General features: G+C 41.5%; 1 protein-coding gene across 2 annotated transcripts in view; it reads right to left on the reverse strand.

Moving 5' to 3' along the window:
- Window positions 1–20,085, reverse strand: part of ptpro (protein tyrosine phosphatase receptor type O) — a 169,101-nt gene extending 149,016 nt beyond the window's left edge. Inside the window, exon 1 of one of the 2 annotated variants that reach the window (XM_073066200.1) lies at window positions 19,695–20,085. In XM_073066200.1, coding sequence (XP_072922301.1) covers window positions 19,695–19,769 — 75 coding nt within the window. In that variant the 5' untranslated portion in view covers window positions 19,770–20,085. The remainder of the gene's footprint in view (window positions 1–19,694) is intronic. The other variant, XM_073066202.1, reaches the window with a different exon arrangement.
- Window positions 20,086–20,410: the final 325 nt, after the last annotated feature.

Here is a 20,410-nt window from a genome sequence, read left to right on the forward strand (position 1 = left end):
TACAGAAGGACTCAAGGTCAGGATTTAAGCTGAATACAAATCTAATAATAAACCATCACTAAGTAATTTTCTTGTATAAAATTGATCAGGAAAGAGAAAGTACTTTGGTACTGATACTAGGCTGTGGTTTGAGATCTGCACAGAAACTCAGCATTTAGACTCACATTTCCAATAAACAAGTCACTCAACAACAAATAATTTATTGGTTGTGAAGCTCTCAAGTAATTGGCTAATTTGTATATTATCACTTGCACCAGGAAATGGTAGAAAATGTTGTCTTGTACGACATTTCGACAGATTATTCCAAAACATCAGTACAAGGGGAAAAGCGAGAACAGAATGCAGTACGTAGTGTTACACCCCCCCACCTCATCCATGCTGGGGGAGGCAGAAATCCTGACCTTGCCAGCAGAGCCAGAGTAACTTCCCTGCTGCACCTTGCATGCAGTTCAAAGGTGAAGCATTACACTTGGGAACCTGGTCTGAGATCGTGAGCCCCAGTAGACCATGCATGTTTTTATGGTTGCCCAGAAGAGGGGCATGAAAATTGAAGGTTACATCACTTTCTAATGATCTGTTTTTTGCTTTCATTGATTTAATAATGCTAACTGAAATTATTGCCTGAACATTTTTCATAAGCAATGCAAAGATTATTTCATTTTTAATAACCTTAATGTTTTTAAATGTCAAGGACATTCAAGAATGCTGAGAAATCTTGACAGATGGCAAAGCTCGGAGTGGGGGTTGTGTGGCTCGACTATCGTTCAAAACATTCCAACAGCATGATAATGGTAGACTTGTCCGGGTCTCCCCATATTACCCAATTACTTCATGTAAGGCTTATGCACCACACAGGGCCTTAGCCTCAGTTCTAAGATCAGCCATGTGCTTCAGAACTCGATTGCTTTAGGGCAATGGAGAATAAGCAGCAAGCGTGGACCCCACAATTCTAAATCTGGCCAAGCAGTTCGGAACACTTCTCAATCCACAGTGAAAATTGCATTGCTGTGCAAGGGCAATGGACGATGTCTTATTTGACTCCTCCTTATATTTACTGAGGGATGTGTTGTGTCTGTAAAACTACATATCAAACAAATGATAACACACATGTGGAGAAGTTACCTGGTATATTCACACTGCAGAGGGAGAGCCATGCTAAGTCATCAGTCAATATTTAGTACTAAGGGCAGTTATTGAGCTAAAAGAAATAGATCCATACACTACACTTCCTCTCCCTTTAGATTAATGTAACATAAAACTGTATATGTAACAAAACCTTCAATTTCCCTTTAACAGACCATATTCAAATAAACATACCAGCCCATAACTAACTTCACTAAACTAAAGATTCAGTCTTTCGGATGGCGTTTTGTTTCTTTCAGGATAGCCTTTTTGGACCTGTGGAGTGGCATCAGGTTTGACCAGCGTACTGTCAAAGACAACTTTTTCCATTTTCCAGTGTCACATTGCTGTCAGTGAAATGGTCATCTGAGAGGCAAGTCCAGTGGCTGCAATGTGTCCATCTTAGATGCAATTGACTCGTGTGTTCTTTGGCTGAACATTCAGTATCTTGTCCACATGACATCTCCATGCCTGATCTCCAACATCCACTGTGTACATCAGTGGTCCAGTTCTTGTAGCTATTCTTTCGGGTGTCCACTTGTCTTCTCGGTAATCACACTTTAGGACTTCCTGTCCAACCTTCAAGTTCCTTGCTGATTTACTTGGCAATCAGATGAACTGTTTATTCTGCACTTCCCTCCACAGATCTGGTTTCAAGAGGTCTATGTGAGATCTCAAATTCCTGTACATGAACAGCATTGCAGGTGTTTGATTTGTTGTTGCATGAACAGAGTTCCAATACACAAAAAGGAAGATATCCACCTAGCGCTGTAGAGAAATGTCCCCCTTTTCCATAGCTTTAGTGTACTTCTTGAATGGTTGGATAAACCTTTCAGCTAACTCATTTGTTTCTGGGTGGTGAGGAACTGACTTGAAATGTTTGATGCCATTTTTCTTCATGAATTGTCTAAATTCTTCTGACATGTATTGTGCTCCATTGACATTCACAATTTGTTCTGGTAAGCCATTTCTGGTGAAGATAGTCTTCAGAGCAGAAGCAGACTTTTCTGATGTCATTAACTTCATTGGTATGCCCCCAGGCCACTTTGAATGAGTATCTACAGCAATCAGAAACATGGAGTTCATGAATGGCCCAGCAGAGCCAATATGTATTCTTTGCCATGGTGACGACGGTCACTCCCATGACTGTAACAGTGCCTGTGGGGGTGTATTTTGAATTTTATGGCTTCCTGAACAGCTTTTGGCCAAGTCTTCAATTTGTCTATCTATTCCCGGCCATTACACATAACTCCGGGCGAGACTCTTCATCTTGACTGTACCCAGGTGTCCATCAGATTCTCTAACGCTCTAGTGTGCAGGTTAGACGGAACCGCAACACGAGATCCACACATCAGTATTCCTTGACATACTGATTAGACAGGTGGTCTCATCTCACAGAGAACTCTGGAAACATAGGATCACCATGAGCTGGCCATCCTCACATAGTGATGTCATTGACTTCTGACAATGTCAGGTCATTCCCAGTTTCTCCTTGTATTTCAGAATTTGTTACTGGCAACTGGTCCACCAATGTGGTGTGGAATACTTCTGCTTGGTCACGGAATGAACACGTTTCTTCTTCAGTTGCCAATAGTGGAAGACATGACAAATCATTAGTGTTATCGTGTTGTTTGGTACCCTTGATCTCTACATCATAAGAATGGGCTCCTAAGAAAAGTGCCCAACATTGTAACTGGGTAGCAGATATCACTGGGATTCCACTCCAGGGATTGAAACTGGACACAAGGGGCTGGTGATCTGTGACTACAGGAAACCTTTGTCTGTAGAGGCAGTGATGGAACATCTTTATTCCCCATACTAGACTAAGGGCCTCTTGGTCGATTTGTTGATTCGTCAGTAAACTTGAAGCAAATACAGTTGGACTTTCAGATCCATCTTTCATAGTGTGTGACAAAACGGCTCCAATGCCATACAAGGAGGCATCGCACACCAGTCTGAAGAATGGAGATGGGTTATAATGGGTGCGCAGTTCATCTGATGTTATTAGTCTCTTGAATGTTCTTTCACATATTTCCGACCATTCCCACTTTCCTCCTGTCTGCAACGGGTGTGACCCAATCACTCCACTCAACCTTGGATAGAATACCAGACGCCTCCAAGCTCTGAAGTTCAGCTTCCACTTTAGGACGTAGCGTGTAGGGCACTGGATGTGCTTTATGGAACCCTGGTGTTGCTGCTTCATCCCATTCAATTCTGGCCTTCATGCCTTTGAGTTTACCCTTCTCAAACACCTTCTCATTAGCATTAAGCAGCTATGACAGTCTCTGGTTAGTGCTACCATTTGGGCTACAGTTGCCTGTTGGTCACACATTGAGAGCTTTGATTGTGTGCCAGTCTAGTTGAATTTGTCTCAACCATTCGCATCCGAAAAGTGCAGGCCTTCTACTTTTCAACACATAAAGCTCAAACAGCTGTGTTTTGCCTCCATACCTCAGATCACTTTCAGTTTGCCTTTGAAGGACACTTTTTTGCCTGTGTAGGTCTTTAGCATCACCGAGGTATTTTCTAAAGGTAGCTTAGAAAACAGTCTGTTGTAGTCTGTCTCTGAAATTACAGACAAAGCTGACCCTGTATCCAGTTCCATTTTCAGTTTTGCACCTGGCACATCTATTGTGATCCATATGATTTTGTGATCTGTTTCAGTAATGCTACACAGGTCTAGGCATGACAGCTCACCTTTGTCAGACTCTGTGTTGTCCGATTCATTTTCATATTCAGTCACTTTATGCATTTGTTTAGTTTTGTGTTTGAAACTTTTCACTGTGTGGTTTTTCTCTTTGGTTGTGCTTTTTATCTGACTTGCACACTCTCTCTTTGTGGTCTTTTCTGTTGCACTTTCTGCAAACTTTTTCTTTGCATCAAGGGAGGATTTGCCACATTGATAACCTTTTTGGCTTTTTGCACCATTCCGGACCATTTTGTGTGTTTCCCATTCTGGACTCCTTCTGTAGTTCTGCTGCATCCTTTGCTGCAGTCTCTAACAATACTGAAATGGTCAATGCCCATTATAAGATTAGGTCTCTTTCTGACAGTAGACTCTTTCGAATGCTTTGACGATGCATGCCACATACAAGGTTGTCCCTTAATGCACCAGAAAGTTCATTTCTAAAGTCACAGTATTGGGAAAGTTTGCACAGTCTTGCAATGTAGTCAGAAATGCTTTCATCCTTTGACAAGTTCATTTTGCAGTATCCAAGTCTCTCAGCTATTATTAGCAGTTTTGAACTCAAGTGATTTTGCAAAATCGCAAAAATTTTGTCAAACGTTTTGCCTTCTGCCTTTTCAGGAGTTACCAAGCTGCATAAGAGACTGTACATTCTAGCACAAATTAAGCTAAGAAGGGGTCAGCCGGTGGTGTAGTGGCCTCAGCACTGGACTTCAAGGCAGATGGTCCTGAATTCAAACCCAGCCGGGTCCCAACCTACACTACAGGATGCACTAGGAGTTTGCAGTCCATGAGCTCTGGCTACAGCTCTCAGCTCAAAAGGCAGAGTTCTCTGACCAAACCTCACTAAATAACCCAACTGCATAACCTTAGTCAATATTTCTGTGCATTATGAGCAGAGAGGACAGGTAAATTATGCCAAGGCCTTACTGATGACTGAGAATGTCAGTAACACTGCCTCTTCCTGGTTGCGTTCACGTTTGCACTACACACTGTTACTCAACAAATAATTCACCGGTTGTTAAGATCTCAAGTAATTAGTATATTATCACCTGTACCAGCAAACATTAAAAAAAAAGTTTTGCTGATATTCGTACAGATCATTCCAAAGCATCAATACAAGGGGAAAAATAACAGAATACATTACATAGTGTTACACTTACAGAGAGAGTGCATGGCAGATAGACGAATAAGGTGTAAAATCACCATCACAATTAACATACTTTTGCCTAGCAATTGAATCACAGTACGATTATTTTCAGTGTAAATGTAGATTTAATTAATCCAAGTACACATTTGTGACCATACCCTGGTTAAACAAGCTGCTTCCAAGTCATCCTTGCCAGTAAAGTAACGATGCAGTTCCCAGGGCAACATTCCTTCTAATGTGTGGAAGGGAATTTTCTAGGGTGCTTTGTAACTGCATTAATCCCACAAACTGGGGAACTTGCATGCAAATAAAGCACTTTCATAAATTTTAAGGCTCTTCCATACCTTCAACAAAGGCAGCAACATCATGATTCTCCCAAATATTCTGTCCTCCTCCACCCAAAATACAGACGGTCCTTTAATGCAGGAGTTCCCAACCTTTTTTAAGCCAAGGAGTCTTACCATTAACCGAGCGGACCGTGGACCCCACGTTGGGAACCTCTGCTCTAATGCAACCTCCCAGTCATAATCCAACTGCCCCTCCCTTCCTACCCAGCTGAGCTGTCCGATTCCCTGCTCTCAACCTCCTGCCTGCCTTTCCAATCCCTGACATTTTAAGTACCAAGCCAAGCCTACTGAGGCTTCAAGGTATTGTTGTCTCAAAATGACAACGTCTCAAGCCAAGTCACAAGTTTCCCAAAGCTCTTCAGCTGAGACTACTGTGTATTTATGAAATGATTTAGTTCACCTCCTTATTAATGGAGACACAGTTGTTTTAATTAAGCTGGTAGCTTTCCAATACTTCTGGGTATGTTCCAACATACACCACTAATATTAAAAAACCAAACCTCGGAAAACATAATTAAACTTTGTGAATTAATGCATAAAGTCACAGTTGTGTAAATGTTAATTGTAAGTCAGCTGTGAGCAAGAATAATACCTGTTAAATGCATTCACACTATTTAATTTGATGTCTGTACTTCTCATTGTTCTGTCAAGCATCAAAACTTCTGATGTGAAGCCACAGAGAGCTTCCACCTGGAAATGAATGTACTGATGCTGAAGAATGATCCAAACAAGTTGGCAATGGTGACCAGTGATTAATATGTCACTGTAAAGTTTGAGCTGTTAAAGTCCTTCAAAAGAGAGACCAAAAAGTGCAATAAAAACTAGCTTCTTGCTACATCCTTTCAAAAAGGGACAGAAAATGTGGGAATGGTTCAACTTGCTCACTATTTGTTGGCTGAAGTTCAGATGGTGATGAGAGGGCATACAGGAGCAAGATATTATCAATGAGTTGAGTAGTGTCGCAGTAACAACTTTGCCTGCAACATCAGTAAGATCAGCAAGCTGATTGTGGACTTCAGAAAGGGTAAGACGAGGGAACACACACCAGTCCTCATAGAGGGATCAGAATTGGAAAGAGTGAGTAATTTCATGTTCCTGGGAGTCAATATCTCTGAGGATCTAAGCTAGACTCAACATATCGATGTAGCTACAAAGAAGGCATGACAGCAGCTATATTTCATTTGGAGTTTGGGGCTTGAGAAGATTTGGAATGTCACCAAAAACACTCAAAAATTTCTACAGATGTACAGTAGAGAGTATTCTAACTGGATCCACCACCATCTGCTATAGGGAGTGGGGGGGGGGGGGGTGTGCTACTGAACAGGATCAAAGCAAGCTGGAGAGAGTTGTGAACTTAGTCGGCTCCATCATGAGCACTAGCCTCTGTAGTATCCAGGACATCTTCAAAAAGGAGGCATCCATCATTAAGGACCTCCATCACCCAGGTCATGCCTTGTTCTCATTGCTGCCATCAGGAAGGAGGTACAGAGGCCTGAAGGCACACATTCTATGATTCAGATTCTGATACCTGGCACCATATCTTTTGGTTTCCTACTGCAACACTGCCAAGTTAAGCAGAGATCTCTGCACTGGCACATTATGGAGCACACTTTAAGTTCTTGTGCCTAAATGCTCAGCACTTTTATTTTAAGGTTGGCTTCCCCAATCAATATCATCTATGCCAATCCCATCAATCAATCCCATCCCAATCACACTGCTGATCCCCATTCAAAGATAAGTTTGCTTTGCGAGATTTTAGTGATGTTTGCTTTCTTATTGAAAGCAAAGAAAAAACACATATGATCACTTACTACCTTTGCCTTGTGTGATTTATTGTGGCATTCTCAATCACACATTACACTGGCTTCTGTAAATATTGCCTTCCTTCTTCCCTGTGCATGCTTCACCTATCATCCACCTGCCTGTCTCAATTCCACTCTTCCCACTTGGCTCTGTTTGCACATCATCCTTCACCCCCATCTCGGTCTATCACCTAATAGCCCATGTGTCATCCTTCCCCCACTCAAACATTGTCCATTCATCTCCCCCCCCAACCCCACACCCTCATCCTTATTGTTCTTCAAACACTGAGAGAAAACAAGTTACTTCCAATTGGGAGTCCACATGGCAGTGTGTAACCTACTCCAACAAGCATCAAACTTTTTCAAACTGGGGGCCAACTTACTGTAAATCAGGGCTTCCCAACCTAGAGCCCACTGACCCTTTGCTTAATGGCACTGGTCCAAGGCAGAGAAAAGGTGGGAACCCCCTGATTTAAGAGGATTTCAGTTCTTCTCAGAGTATATGGAACAGGACTTTAGGCTTCACAGTCAGATCGGTCAAAACTTTTTAAAGTATCAAAGTAATCTTCACCCACTGAAAGCACAGTAGAACTCCATTAGTTAAGCACCCAATCATTCAGAAATCATGATGACTTGGTATCCAGTCAACTCGTTCGCTTGGAACCTAAGTAGGGCTTTAGAGGGCAAAAAGGCGTGTGACCTCAACTGGGGTCCTGAGTGCCTGAGTATTGCCCGATTCCTTTAAACTTTATGAGTTCACTGGAAGACACCATCTGACACAAAGGTGGTATAAAGAGTTATTGGAACAAAGAAATAAGAGTATGTTTGGGTACTAACCAGAAGAACATCAAACGGTCCAGAAAATCTCTTAATCCACCAACGTCCAAAGGATGACTGATCAAGTAGAATTCAAAGCTTTTCAGTGCCCCTGTAATTTTATAACTCCTGGAGATCAAATGGCAATCCTGAAGAGTAAGTAACCTTGAATACATCGTAGAACAATAAACTGCTGGAATAAGCTGCAGGTTGAGCTGTACCTGAAGGGAGCTGGGGAGGGGAGAGGAAGGGAAGTTCGAATTGTTGACATTTTAACTTGAAATGTCAGCAATTCTCCCCTTTCCTAATCCACAGTGCTGAATTATGCTCTCCAATGGCCAGTTTTGAAGGGAAAACAGCAAAATGAGCTGAGGGACATCTCAGGCTTCCCCTCTAACATGGGAGTGGGGAGTGAGCTGAGGGTCAAGTACTGGTACATCTGCTCTGTCACTGACCTGCTGAGAGAAAGCTTTGAGTGTGCTTAATACCCGTCACTCAGTCTTACACCGCTGAGGGTAAGAAAGGCCAGAAGCCATCTGAATGGGAAAAAGGTTGGTGCAGGTAAATGCTTTTGATTATTTAATACTATTTATCAGAGGCAGTTAAAAACTAATGAGCAGTTTAGAGTGGCAAGGGTTCACAGATTTCCTTAGTGTAAAGAGACAGGACCTTGGGACTCACTGGACAAGGTACACTCACCAGTTACAACCTGCTCCACAAGCCTGATCCCTCTCAGATGTGGAAGCTCAGTTTACTCACACAGCAGCCTGGCTCCAACATATTCAGCCCATTGGGATTATTTCCGATTCTAACCTCTGATCTCTAACAGGTTTAGAAGAAAGTGACCACATCCAGGGTTCTTCTATCAAACGTACACTGCCTGGAATTTAATTTTGGGTAACTTTATCAAAGAATGCAAAATTTTTGGAGGAAAAAAATAGCAGATAATTGAAATCTGAAACAGAAGCAAAGAATGTTTCAAGTGTTCATCAATGGAGAGAGAAATACAGCCACTGTTTCAGATCAGTAACATAGAACATTACAGGGCCTTTGGTCTACGATGTAATCCCAACCTTTTAACCTATGCTAACAACAATTTAACCCTTCCTTCCTAGGCAGCCTTCTATTTTTCTATTATCCATGTACCTATCCAAGAGTTTTAAAAAAACTCCCAATGTATCTGCCTCTACCACTATTCCTGACAAGGCGCTCCATGGACTCATCACGTTGTGTATAAAATTTAACTCCGACACCTCCGCCGCTACGTTTTTCTCCACCCACCTTGTTGAGATTACACTATAGTTCCCTCCAGCTCAAATCAGCATCGAAAGCTAATCAGTAGACATTTTCAATGACTGAAAGTAAAAGTAATTTTTGTCATTTGGGAGAGTGTTCAAAATACAAAGATCCTTTCAGTCAAGTTAAAATTCTTCAAATGCACTGTAAGCACAGCAATTTTCCCCTGCTGTGCTGTGTAAAAACTGCAGGTTCTTGCTTCAAAGGAGGGTTCTCTGTGTTTCTGCATCCTGCAGGTTGCCTATCATTCATTGAAAAGCTGTCACAAACACCTAGGAAATTACATGATTAGAATTTACAGGTTTCACACAAAGGTCTGAAAAATCACGTAATGCCTCACATATAAAAGAGAGTGATCTAGAGTGAATAAAAATCACAGCTCTCAATCTTTTCAGCTGGATCTTACATTTGGTAGGAGGACTGAAGGTTAGAGAGAAGTTAAAGCAAAAAGGTCTTGTGTCAACTAAGGTAGTGGGAGGAAGAGAAGGTCAGATTCCTGACTCTCTTTGGTGATTGGAAGATCTACCACTAATGTTCCCCCATTAGTTGGGAACTGAAGGGAATCAGTCTCAGATTCTGGATAAGTCGTAACCTTCATACAATGTTCGGACACTCACCAATCTTAAAACTAGTAGATGAATGGTAATGGAAGTTTGTCTCCAAGATTAGGTATGGTGCAATTGAAGCATAACTTTATAAAAATAAGACCATAATTAGACTACTCAGCCCATTGAGCTCTGTCATTTTAACATGGCTGATTTATTATCCCTCTCAACCCCATTTTCCTGCCTTCTCCCCCTAACATTTGACACCCTTACTAATAAAGAACCCATCAGCTTCCACTGTAAATATACCCAATGACTTGGCCTCCATCGCTGACTGTGGCAATAAATTCCACAGATTCACCACCTTCTGGCTAAAGAAATTCCTCCTCATCTCAGTTCACAAGGGATGTCCCTCTACTCTGAGGTTGATTCCTCTGGTACTATACTCACCCAGATAAATCCATCCAACAAAATTCCCTTATTTCTTCATTTGCTTCTACTGGATTAAATAAGGAAAAATAAATCCTATCCTAGGATATGCTTCTTTTTAAGCAATCGTCAACAGCAAGATTTTGTTAATATATCATCAAATGAATAGCAACAAGGTTGGAAGTGATTTAGGTAGCAGGGGAAATCAGGCAAAGTAAGCCCTGCATTAATCATACCATTTTTGACAGCTAATGTGGTAAGATAATGTTAATTTAAGGAGAACTACAGTCAATTATTTTCTAAAAGCAGTATCTGACTGGAAGCCAAGTGTTAAGACAGTTGCCAGGTACAGCTCCATCTGACAATATACAATGAAATTTCACACTTCATTGAAAAATTAAAGAACTACACTTCACTGTTTCTTAGGATTGATGGGATACAACTTTATTCTGACCTAGTCAAGGAACTAGAAAGCAACGCATGAGTCGTAATTGTGCAGAAATGTAGAGTGCTTAGTTAGCATGTGGTACATATACTGAATTGGGTGTCAACATCTAAGTGGCAGTTTAATAATAATATGTTTAAACACTGACAACAAATAATCTCAAAAACCAGAGGGCAATTAAAGCAGAAAAGGATTCTAGTTGTATCTGTCATGTTCTTCAACATTTGAAACCATTGCAGTCAAGGTGTTAGATCTGAAAATCAAACAAAACACAGGTGGAAATCTAAACACAGAATGATGAGAATTTTCAGCAGCTCAGGCTGAAACTAAAGGAATAGAAACAGAGGCAACACTGGAGAGCAGAGCTCCCCGATCGGAACTGACAAACAAAGCTGCAGAGATGGTGGGGGTGGGGAAAACTGGAGGGACCGTGGGGATGTCCGTGTGTGAACAGGAGCAGTGAGAGGTGATAGTGTAAGCGAAAGGACCAGGACCAGAAGAATGGGGAAGTTGCTAAAAGCTGAACTAGAAGACATGCCCATAAGGTCAGGCTGAGCACATCCTCCATCCCCAAAACAAAATGAAAAGGAAAAGAAAAGCGGAGATAATACACCAGATGGATGACTGAAGAGGGATAGAGCTCCCTGGTCCCCGGCTCACACACCACCAGCCCCACATTCAATTGATCATTGTCTACAATTTCTACCACCTTCAAAGAGATTCCACCACCAGACACACCTTTTTGTCTTCTCCTCATTCAGCATTTTGCTGTACCCTTTCCAGTTCTGCGATCCTCTCTTCCATTCCCACAACTACTTTTCCTTCTTATGGCACTTTCTCTGGCAACAATTATCCTTTCACCTCTTCCCTTCCCACCAGCCAGGGACTAAAAAATTCTTTGCATGTGAAATTGTGACTCACTTTCAGTTCCTTTAATCTAGTGTACTGCATTCAGTGCTCACACCATGGTCACCTTGAACACCCGTGTTCAGTTCACCTGGGAGATTGCAAGCTTCCTGTTGCCAACCACGTTAATTCTCTCTCCCACTCTGACGTATTGGACTGTAGCATCCTGATTGATGCCCAATCCAAGCTTGATGAACAGCACTTAATCTTCTGTCTGTACATATTGCAATTGAACTCAACAACTTCAAATAACTTTGTTGTGGAACTGTGAATGTGGCTGTGGCCTGCAGCCATCAACATCGCACTGAACGGACTCACTCTGTGGCTATCGCCGCAGTCACTGGCTTCACTCGCCTCGGCGACTCATGGCTGTGAACTCTCTTTTGAGGACTCTGCAGTTTGATCTTTAATGCTCTGTGTGTTATTTATTTGTTTTGTGTTTTTTGTGCGTTTGATGGTCTTGTTAGGCGGGCTCTTTCTTTAAAAGGGTTCTCCAATATTTCTTTGTTTTTGTGATTACCTGCAAGAAGACAAGTCTCAGGCTTTAATAATAAATGTACTCTGAAATTTGATTTCCTGGTTTTTAATCAGTGATCCAACTGTGATATTAGCTTTGCTTCCCATTTCACCCCTCACCATAGATGGTAACTGGGTAGAATAACGAGAAGGACGATGTTCTGGATTTAATGGCTTTAATCCAAGGTTGCTGAAAGGGAACATCACAACAATAGTTATACACGTGGTTTCCATCTTTCAAAATTGCCCAGAATCTCAAAATAAACTAGAACAGAAACTGCAAAGCTAACTCTTACTTAATAACGAAGGGATAGAAGCCAGCTTGTCCGGTATCTGTTGTTAAGAAATGCTGGAGTCCAATATTAGGAAAGTAGTTACACAACCCTCAGAAAATCACTATCCAATCAGGTAGGTTAACACTAAACAACAGTAAAATAATGTTTGTCAATTTTATCAGCATTCTTTGAAGGTGCACCTAGCATGGTGCATAGAACAAATGTGGTATATTTGGATTTCCAAAAGGCCTCATGGTATTTGTGGTAATATTCATCAGAACAAATGAAAAATTGGTGTAGGGTAGGAATAAACGGCTCATTTTCAGGTTGGTAGGCTGCAGCTAGAGAGTTGCCATGGGGATCAGCGCTGAGGTCACAGTTATTTGCAATTCTTATTAATGATTTAGATGAAGCTTCAGAGTTTATTGTAGTGGTCAAAGCTAACTAACAGTACAAAGACGGGTGGGAATGCAAGTTGTGAGGACATGAACAGCCGGCAAAATGGCTGGGAGCCAGCAAAAAGGTGGCAGATGGAGTAGAGCGCGGGGAACGCGCAAAGTTATCGACTTTGGTAGAAAGAACAAAAGCAGATTATTTGAATTGTGAGAGACTATTGAATCGAGTGTTGGGAGAGATTTGTATGCCTTTGTACAATAAACACAGATGGTTAGCACGCAGGTATAGCAAGTAATTAGGAAGGCAAATGAAACGCTAGCCTTCATCACAAGGAGTCTGGAGTATGAGAGCAGAGTAGCCTTGCTACAGGCACACAGGGATTTGCGGAGAACACATTGAAGCACTGCATGTCATTTTGGTCCTGTTACTGAAGGACATAATTGCTTTGAGAAGATTTACTGTAATGACTCCTGTGACATCGTAGGTGTCTTATGAGAACAGATCAAGCCTATATTGGATTTATTTTAAAAACTGCAAATGTCAGAAGTCTGAAATAGGAACAGGGAATGCTGTAAGCATTCAGCAGGTCAGGCAGCATCAGTGGGGAGAGAAATAAAGCCAATGTTTCAGATTAAAAAAACATAGAACATTACAGGCCCTTCGGCCCACAATGTTGTGCTAATCTTATAATTAACTCCAAGATCAATCTTACACCTTCCTTCCTACATAATCCTCTGTTTTTTCATCACCCATGCTTCTTAAAGGCCCCTTAGGTATCTGTCTCTCCAACCACTCCCAACAGGGTGTTCCACACATTCACCACTTTCTGTGTAAAAAAAAACTTAAATCTGACAAATCCCCTATATTTTCCTCCAATCACCTTAAAATTATGCCCTCCAGTATTAGCCATTTCCACCATGGGAAAGAAAGTCTCTGACTATTCATTCGATCTATGCCTGTTAATATCTTGTACAACTCTATGAAGACGCTCCTCTTCAAAGAGAAGAGCTCTAGCTCACTCAATCTTTCCTCTTAAAACATGTTCTCCAATCTAGGCAGCATCGCGACAAACTCCTCTGCACGCTTTCTAAAGTTTCCACCTCCTTCCTATAATGAAGCCTTCATTGGAACTGGAAACGTGAAGTATATTGGAGAAAGTGGAGCAAACAGCAAATCTCTGGTAGAGAACAGACCAAATTTGCCAAATTAATAATATTTTTTTTTAAAAAAGCTGTTAGAGACAACTATTAAAATTAAACTATTAAAAAGAGCTATATGCATGGAGAGGAGAGTTGCTAATTTTAATATTAAATCTCAAGGACTGTAATGTTCACAGATGGTACATGGGGTGGTGTTCCTTGAGCATATGTGGACCATCGTAGGAGGGCCAGAGATAGACAGGTCAGTGTGGGAATGCGAGATGGAAAATTATGGACCGGATTCTGCAAATTCAATATTGTCCCTGTGACGTTCTAACTAGCACCTAATCGACTGCCTTTTAACAATCTAAATACACAATTTCTCTATCATCTTGCTATTTACATTCTCAAAGAGCTCTAATAGTGTTTGTCAAACAATGTCTTCACTGAGTCACTGCACAAAATCTGGTTCTTCAGCCCATAAGATTTATGCTGAACATCAAGTATGCGTGTGCCGCTTAATGTCTATTTGGACAACATCCGATCGCATATACGTCCGTAGTCCCGATCAGAAAGCGTGATGTAGCAGACATAACCAATCTCGTGTATCGCGCGTCTCTTGAGTGTAACAGCGTTACCTCTCTGTTTAGTTTTCTTTCTAAAATATTACCGTAAAGTACATCATGGCTTCCAAACGCAGCAAAACCACTCCTAGTGATAGCAGCAGCAAGAGGCAAAGGAGAAGTATTGATTTGGAAGTGAAACAAAAGGTTATTAAACAATATGAAGGTGGAAAACCAGTGAATGCTATTGCTCTAAAATGCAAGATATGGAGAAATTGCCAATGACATGGACTGAGGACCAAACACAAGACAGAATCCCTCTCAGCATGGTGACGATCACTGCTAAGGCACGGAGCTTGTTCAAAATGCTTAAAGAAAAAGCAGGACCAGACTACAATACTGAGTTTAATGCCACTCCATATAGGCTTACTAAGCGTATAATTTGGTGTTCACACAACGTCCAAATCACATAACGTCCAATTCACAGAATGTATCGTGGACATTAAACGACACATACCTGTAATACTTCTCCATCACTACATCCCAGATTCACTCCCTCAGGAGAAACTTATCACGGCCAATTAACCTTTTGACCTCATGTATTTGGGGAAATGGGAAACAATGCATGTAGTCTAAGGGAGAATGTGCAAACAAGGACACTGCCCAAGATCAGTTAAACGGAATATTATCTAACAGCTAACAGTTATAATTTTGAGCATTTTTAATCTTATGCCCAATATTTTCTGCTTATTTACACTGGATCTTCTACACTGGTGAGACTCATTGTAAGCTGAGGACTGCTTTGTCAAACCCTTTAGCTCCATCCACCAAAAGTGGAATTTCCCAGCACCCAACCATTTTAATTGCAATTCCCATTCCTGATCTGACATGTTGGTTCATGGCCTCCTCTTGTGCCACAATAAGTCGACCCTGAGGGTGGAGGAGCAACATCTTATATTCCTTATGGGTAGCGTCCAACCTGATGGCATGAATATCGATATCTTCTAGTAAAAAAAATTCCTTTCCCGCCTTCCCTTTTCCGTTCTCTGACCGATTGGTGCCATAGCAATAACCTCTTGCTCAATGTCAGCAAGACCAGGGAGGTTATTATTTCCTTCCGGAGAAGGAAATAGAAGTCCATGTGTCTGTCTTCATCAGAGGATCAGAGGTGGAGAGGGTGAGCAACTTTAAATTCCTTGGTGGTATCATTTTTGGGCCTGTCCTGGGCCCAGCACATAAGTGCCATTACGAGATAAAGCACGGCAGTGTTTCTACTCATTCAGGAGTTTGTGAAGACTCAGAATGACATCTACTGACAAACTGCTATAAATGTGTAGTGGAGAGTATATTGACTGACTGCATCACAGCTTGGCATGGAAACAGCAATGTCCTTCAATAGAAAATCCTACAAAAAGTAGTGGATATGGCCCAGTCCATCACGGGCAAAGCTCTTCCCTCCATTGAGCACATCTGCATGAAATGCTGTCGCAGGAAAGCAGCATACATCAACAGGGACCCCCAGCACCCAGGGCATGCTCTCTTCTCAATGTTGCCATCAGGAAGAAAGTCCAGGAGCCTCAGGATTCACACCACCAGGTTCAGGAACAGTTATTACCCCTCAGGCATCAGGCTCTTGAATCAAACATGAAACTTCACTCAATTTCACATGTCCAGTTGTTGAAATGTACCCACAACCTACTGACTCACTTTCAAGGACCTTTCATTGCATGTTCTCGATATTTATTGGCTATTTATTATTATTTCTTTCTTTTTGTAATTACACACAGTCTGTTGTCTTTTGCACACTGGTTATACACCCGAGTTGGTACAGTCTTTCACTGATTCTGTTACGGTTATAATTCTGTGGATTTGTTGAGTATGCCCACAAGTAAATGAATCTCAGGGTTATATATGGTGAGATATATGTACTTTGGTAATTAACTTACTTTGACCATGCATGTGGCAGTACCTTTGTTTCAACTGGTTTTATTTTTCTCTTACCCCAATACGACAATTTTTCTTTTACAGTAATTTTTTGATAAACATCTTTGGTCTGCACTCTATCACAGACATTCAAAGTACATTTATTGTCAAAATATGTATACTTCATACAACTTTGAGATTTGTCTCCTTACCAGTAGTCAATAAACAAAGAACCCCAATAGAACCCATTAAAAAGAAGACTGCTGAACACTTAATGAGGGGAGAGAAAAAGCAACAAATCGTGCAAACAATAAAGCAAGCAAACAGCATTCAGAACCGAAATTCACAATACCAAGTATCACTGCGGTCAACTCTCTTGCTGCACTGCAGATTAAAACATGCTTGACTTCTCACATTCTCCGACATTAAACGTTACTTCTGTTTCTCTCCTCGCAGATGCTGCCTGACTTGCAGTACCTCCAGCATTGTGCTTCCATTTATAATCCAAAAGCTGTTTGCTAAGGTAACTAATGAGGACATCAGCTCAGGTGGGGAAAATGTAGGACAAAAGGATGTCATATCAGGGTGAAAGTTTATCCATTCTTGACCAATACAAGGAGGAATTTCCTCTCAAGAGGACCATGAATCTGAGATTCTGTACATCAGAGCTTCCTGGATGGCGAGTCGTTATGTTCAAGACCGAGGTGAACAGATTAACAAAAAAACTTGAATCAGGGGTCTTGGGGATCAGCCAGCCAAGGCACCCATCACTGAACGACAAAAAAAGGGTTCTGAGCAGCTAAATCACCAACAGCTATTGTTTCCCACATTTTTTACATCCACCTGACAGCCTCACTTAAAATGTCTCCTCTGAAAAAGATCACCTCCAACACTGCAGCACACTCCCACAGTCTATATTATGGCCATCCTTGGAGCAAGTCTTGGGTGATATAGACTCAGGAGCATCAGTCCTATCAACTAGTTTCAGATCAGTTTGTAAACCATCATTCCGCTTAAATTTTAACACAAATCTCCATGAGTATTTCCATTACTAGTGTTTTTGAAATACCAGTACAGGTTTGAGATATTTAAATATATTCTAAGTAAACTTGTGAAATTAAATAATACATGCATGCAAGCAACTCTAGCTCAGGAGATTTATCTGGACATTATGCAACAATAACTCTGTGATTCTTGCTCATACCTGTATATGATGCATAATTCAAAGCAAATACAAATCATCTCATTTTACATTAGAAGAATGTCATTTCTTCCAACTTTAACTTTAATTTCATGCTGCAGAGCCCAGCTGCTCTGTGATTAAGCACGCCTTACGTGTGAAAATTCATTCACAGATGGATCACAAAACAGAAATCTTATAAATAACACGCTTTTACCCAGGAAGAGACTTGACATCAAGCTGAGCATTAGCGCACGACAAGTAAAACAGATTTACATTGAAGGACTGTGCACTTGGTTATAAAACACTTCAGCACTTACATTTGCACTTCTGCTTGACGGCACTGACCAGCATTTATTCTACAGGGTGACTACAGCAGGGTTTTAAACCACAGTGTGTCTTAGGGTGAAATCAGACAACCTGTTACACCTGATGCCGGACCCAAGTACTTCCAATAGAGAATATCTTTAAGCAAGGAGGAAGGAACAATTCGAGCTATTCCCTTTCCAATCACAGGAGGATTCAAGTTTATTTACCACATGTACATCAGAACATAACGGTGAACGCGTACACTGATACAATGAAAATCACGCAGGGACTGACACTGTAGCTGTGATGACAACTCATTACAGACCAGAGAATGAAGCCAGGAGCTAACCTGTCTTCATGCTTCTCAACCTGGAAATGTATTAAACAAGCATCAACGTACACTTTGGAACATGTAAATCTTCAGCATCTTTAACACTTGGGAGTCATTTGCCCAAGATTTTGTCATGAGTGCTTTATGTCCAATTAAGTGGTCATTATAGAGGTGCATGAAACACAGCAATCTTTCAAAAATAAACAACACAATAACAGCAAAATAATCTGTTATTTGAGGGACGGGGGATACATTCCCTGCTCTAATACAAAAGAAAGCTAGATCCACTGCAACCTCCCAAGGAAGCAGACACACTCGGCTGTTTCTCACACTAAACCAGAACTCAGAGTGTGGGCCTCCCTCAGAATCAAACTGATCTGGATGTCTGTACTCAAGTCTAAAATAAAGCACAAAAGGATGCCTACATTACTGGGTGTGATTAAGCCAGATTCAAGGCTGTGCAAATTTTTAAATTATGAAGAGCCTCAGAACAACCATCAGGAAGAAAGAATACAGAAGGTGGAAACTTTCCAGACTCATTATGTATGGGCAGAAACAGTCTCGCCTTTCAACCTAGATGCAGCTCCTGGCATCTACATATCTGGGCATTACCTCTGGTCCACAGCACATCTGTCCATTACTATCAACCTAGAGGCCTGGGGATTTCCTGATGCACTATGATTTGGATTTACGCAAATTTACCTCCACAATTCCTCCCCCCCCCACAAATGTTTGCAAGTGTGCTTATTCTACATACACAGATCTGTAATTCTTGTTTGTAAATTTACATTGTCAACAATTACTGGTTTCTTTATATCCATCAGAACAGCCCAATTATAAATTTTGTTTAACCTTAGGTGGCTTAAGTCAAATTTATCACAATATATTCACACGTCACAAACATTTTCCAGGCAGCTCCTGCAGTTTGGAAAGGGCTACAAATGACTGTTAGGACTATTAAAAGGCAGTATGGTTACCCTTGGGAAATAGGTCTATTTAAACTCATGAAATGAAAGGGTCAACGTTCTTGTAGTCTCCTTGGACCCCAGTTATTTAAAAATACATTAATTTTGCTGGAAGCTAAAAGGGTAAACAACGCTTGATTGTTAATTTGATCCAAATACTAATCCACAATTACAAAAAGGTTGGAAAAACATATAACCAGCTCCTCTTTCTAAAAAAAAAGTGCCCAGCTACTACAGAATACATCTAAGGTGACTAGACCAGAAAACAGAATTAAATCCATACCAGACCAGAATATAGCAGTGCTACATAAAAAATAAAATAACTTCATTGTGCCTACAAGCATATTATGCTAAATCGACCTTTTGTGTTGGCTTTGGTGAATCCACGTAGCGGGGTACAGGGGAGACCTTAACAAGATGTTAAAATATACACAGGCTATCGAACAATTACATCAATTCCACTCTCCTTTGCATATATCAATGCTCCTCAGCTGAACTGCTGAACAGACTTTATTCTGAAGTGCCGCTGCTGTTAAGGCTCCATTCCACCTACCTTTACGGCGAAAAGGAAACAAGTGATAAAAAGCACCATTGAGCAAACGGCTCCTCTCTGCAGATCCCAATGCATTTAATGAAGATGGAGAAATCTGGCAAGGGGCAAGGCTGCTGACACAGACAATGGCGCTTTCCTGCAGCATCTAATCATTTGCTCTGCCTCCGCTCACTCTGCATGCTGCACACTGGGTCCCTGCCTTCCCCCCCTACCCACCCTCCCTCTCCTTTACTGTCACGGCTCCGCTTGGAACTAACACACTGGGAAAAATCCTGCATGCACTCTACTTTCCCTCATCGCTTTCCACACCACGCAAGCTGACCAGCTCCTTCCTGCAATCCGTCCATCAGTGTGTTTTGCGCTGCATTTGATCAATGTGCGCGGAGCATCCCCCGTACAAAAAGCCCATTCTCTGCCTGTAACCCCGCCCCCACCTCTCCCTCGCTCACAGACTGCAGCTCGTAACCAACCATGCGGCCCGCTTCAAATACCCGAGAGCTTTCGCTTCCTTTCCATTAACCGATCCGTCTATCGTCTTATCTGGGGCAAGAAATATCTGCAAAGCTCGAGGTGCCGAAGGAAGCAGGGCGATTGTTCGAATATGTTGCTAATTACAGAGTGTCAGACTGGAATGTTCATTTGAGACTACTTAAAATGTAGACTCATTCTGCCTACGGCATCACTCCCTCTTCTAACGTTCAGGGTTTGGTCCTTCA

Source organism: Hemitrygon akajei, chromosome 14 (genome assembly GCF_048418815.1).
Source record: "Hemitrygon akajei chromosome 14, sHemAka1.3, whole genome shotgun sequence".
In the NCBI taxonomy this organism is placed as follows: Eukaryota; Metazoa; Chordata; class Chondrichthyes; order Myliobatiformes; family Dasyatidae; genus Hemitrygon; species Hemitrygon akajei.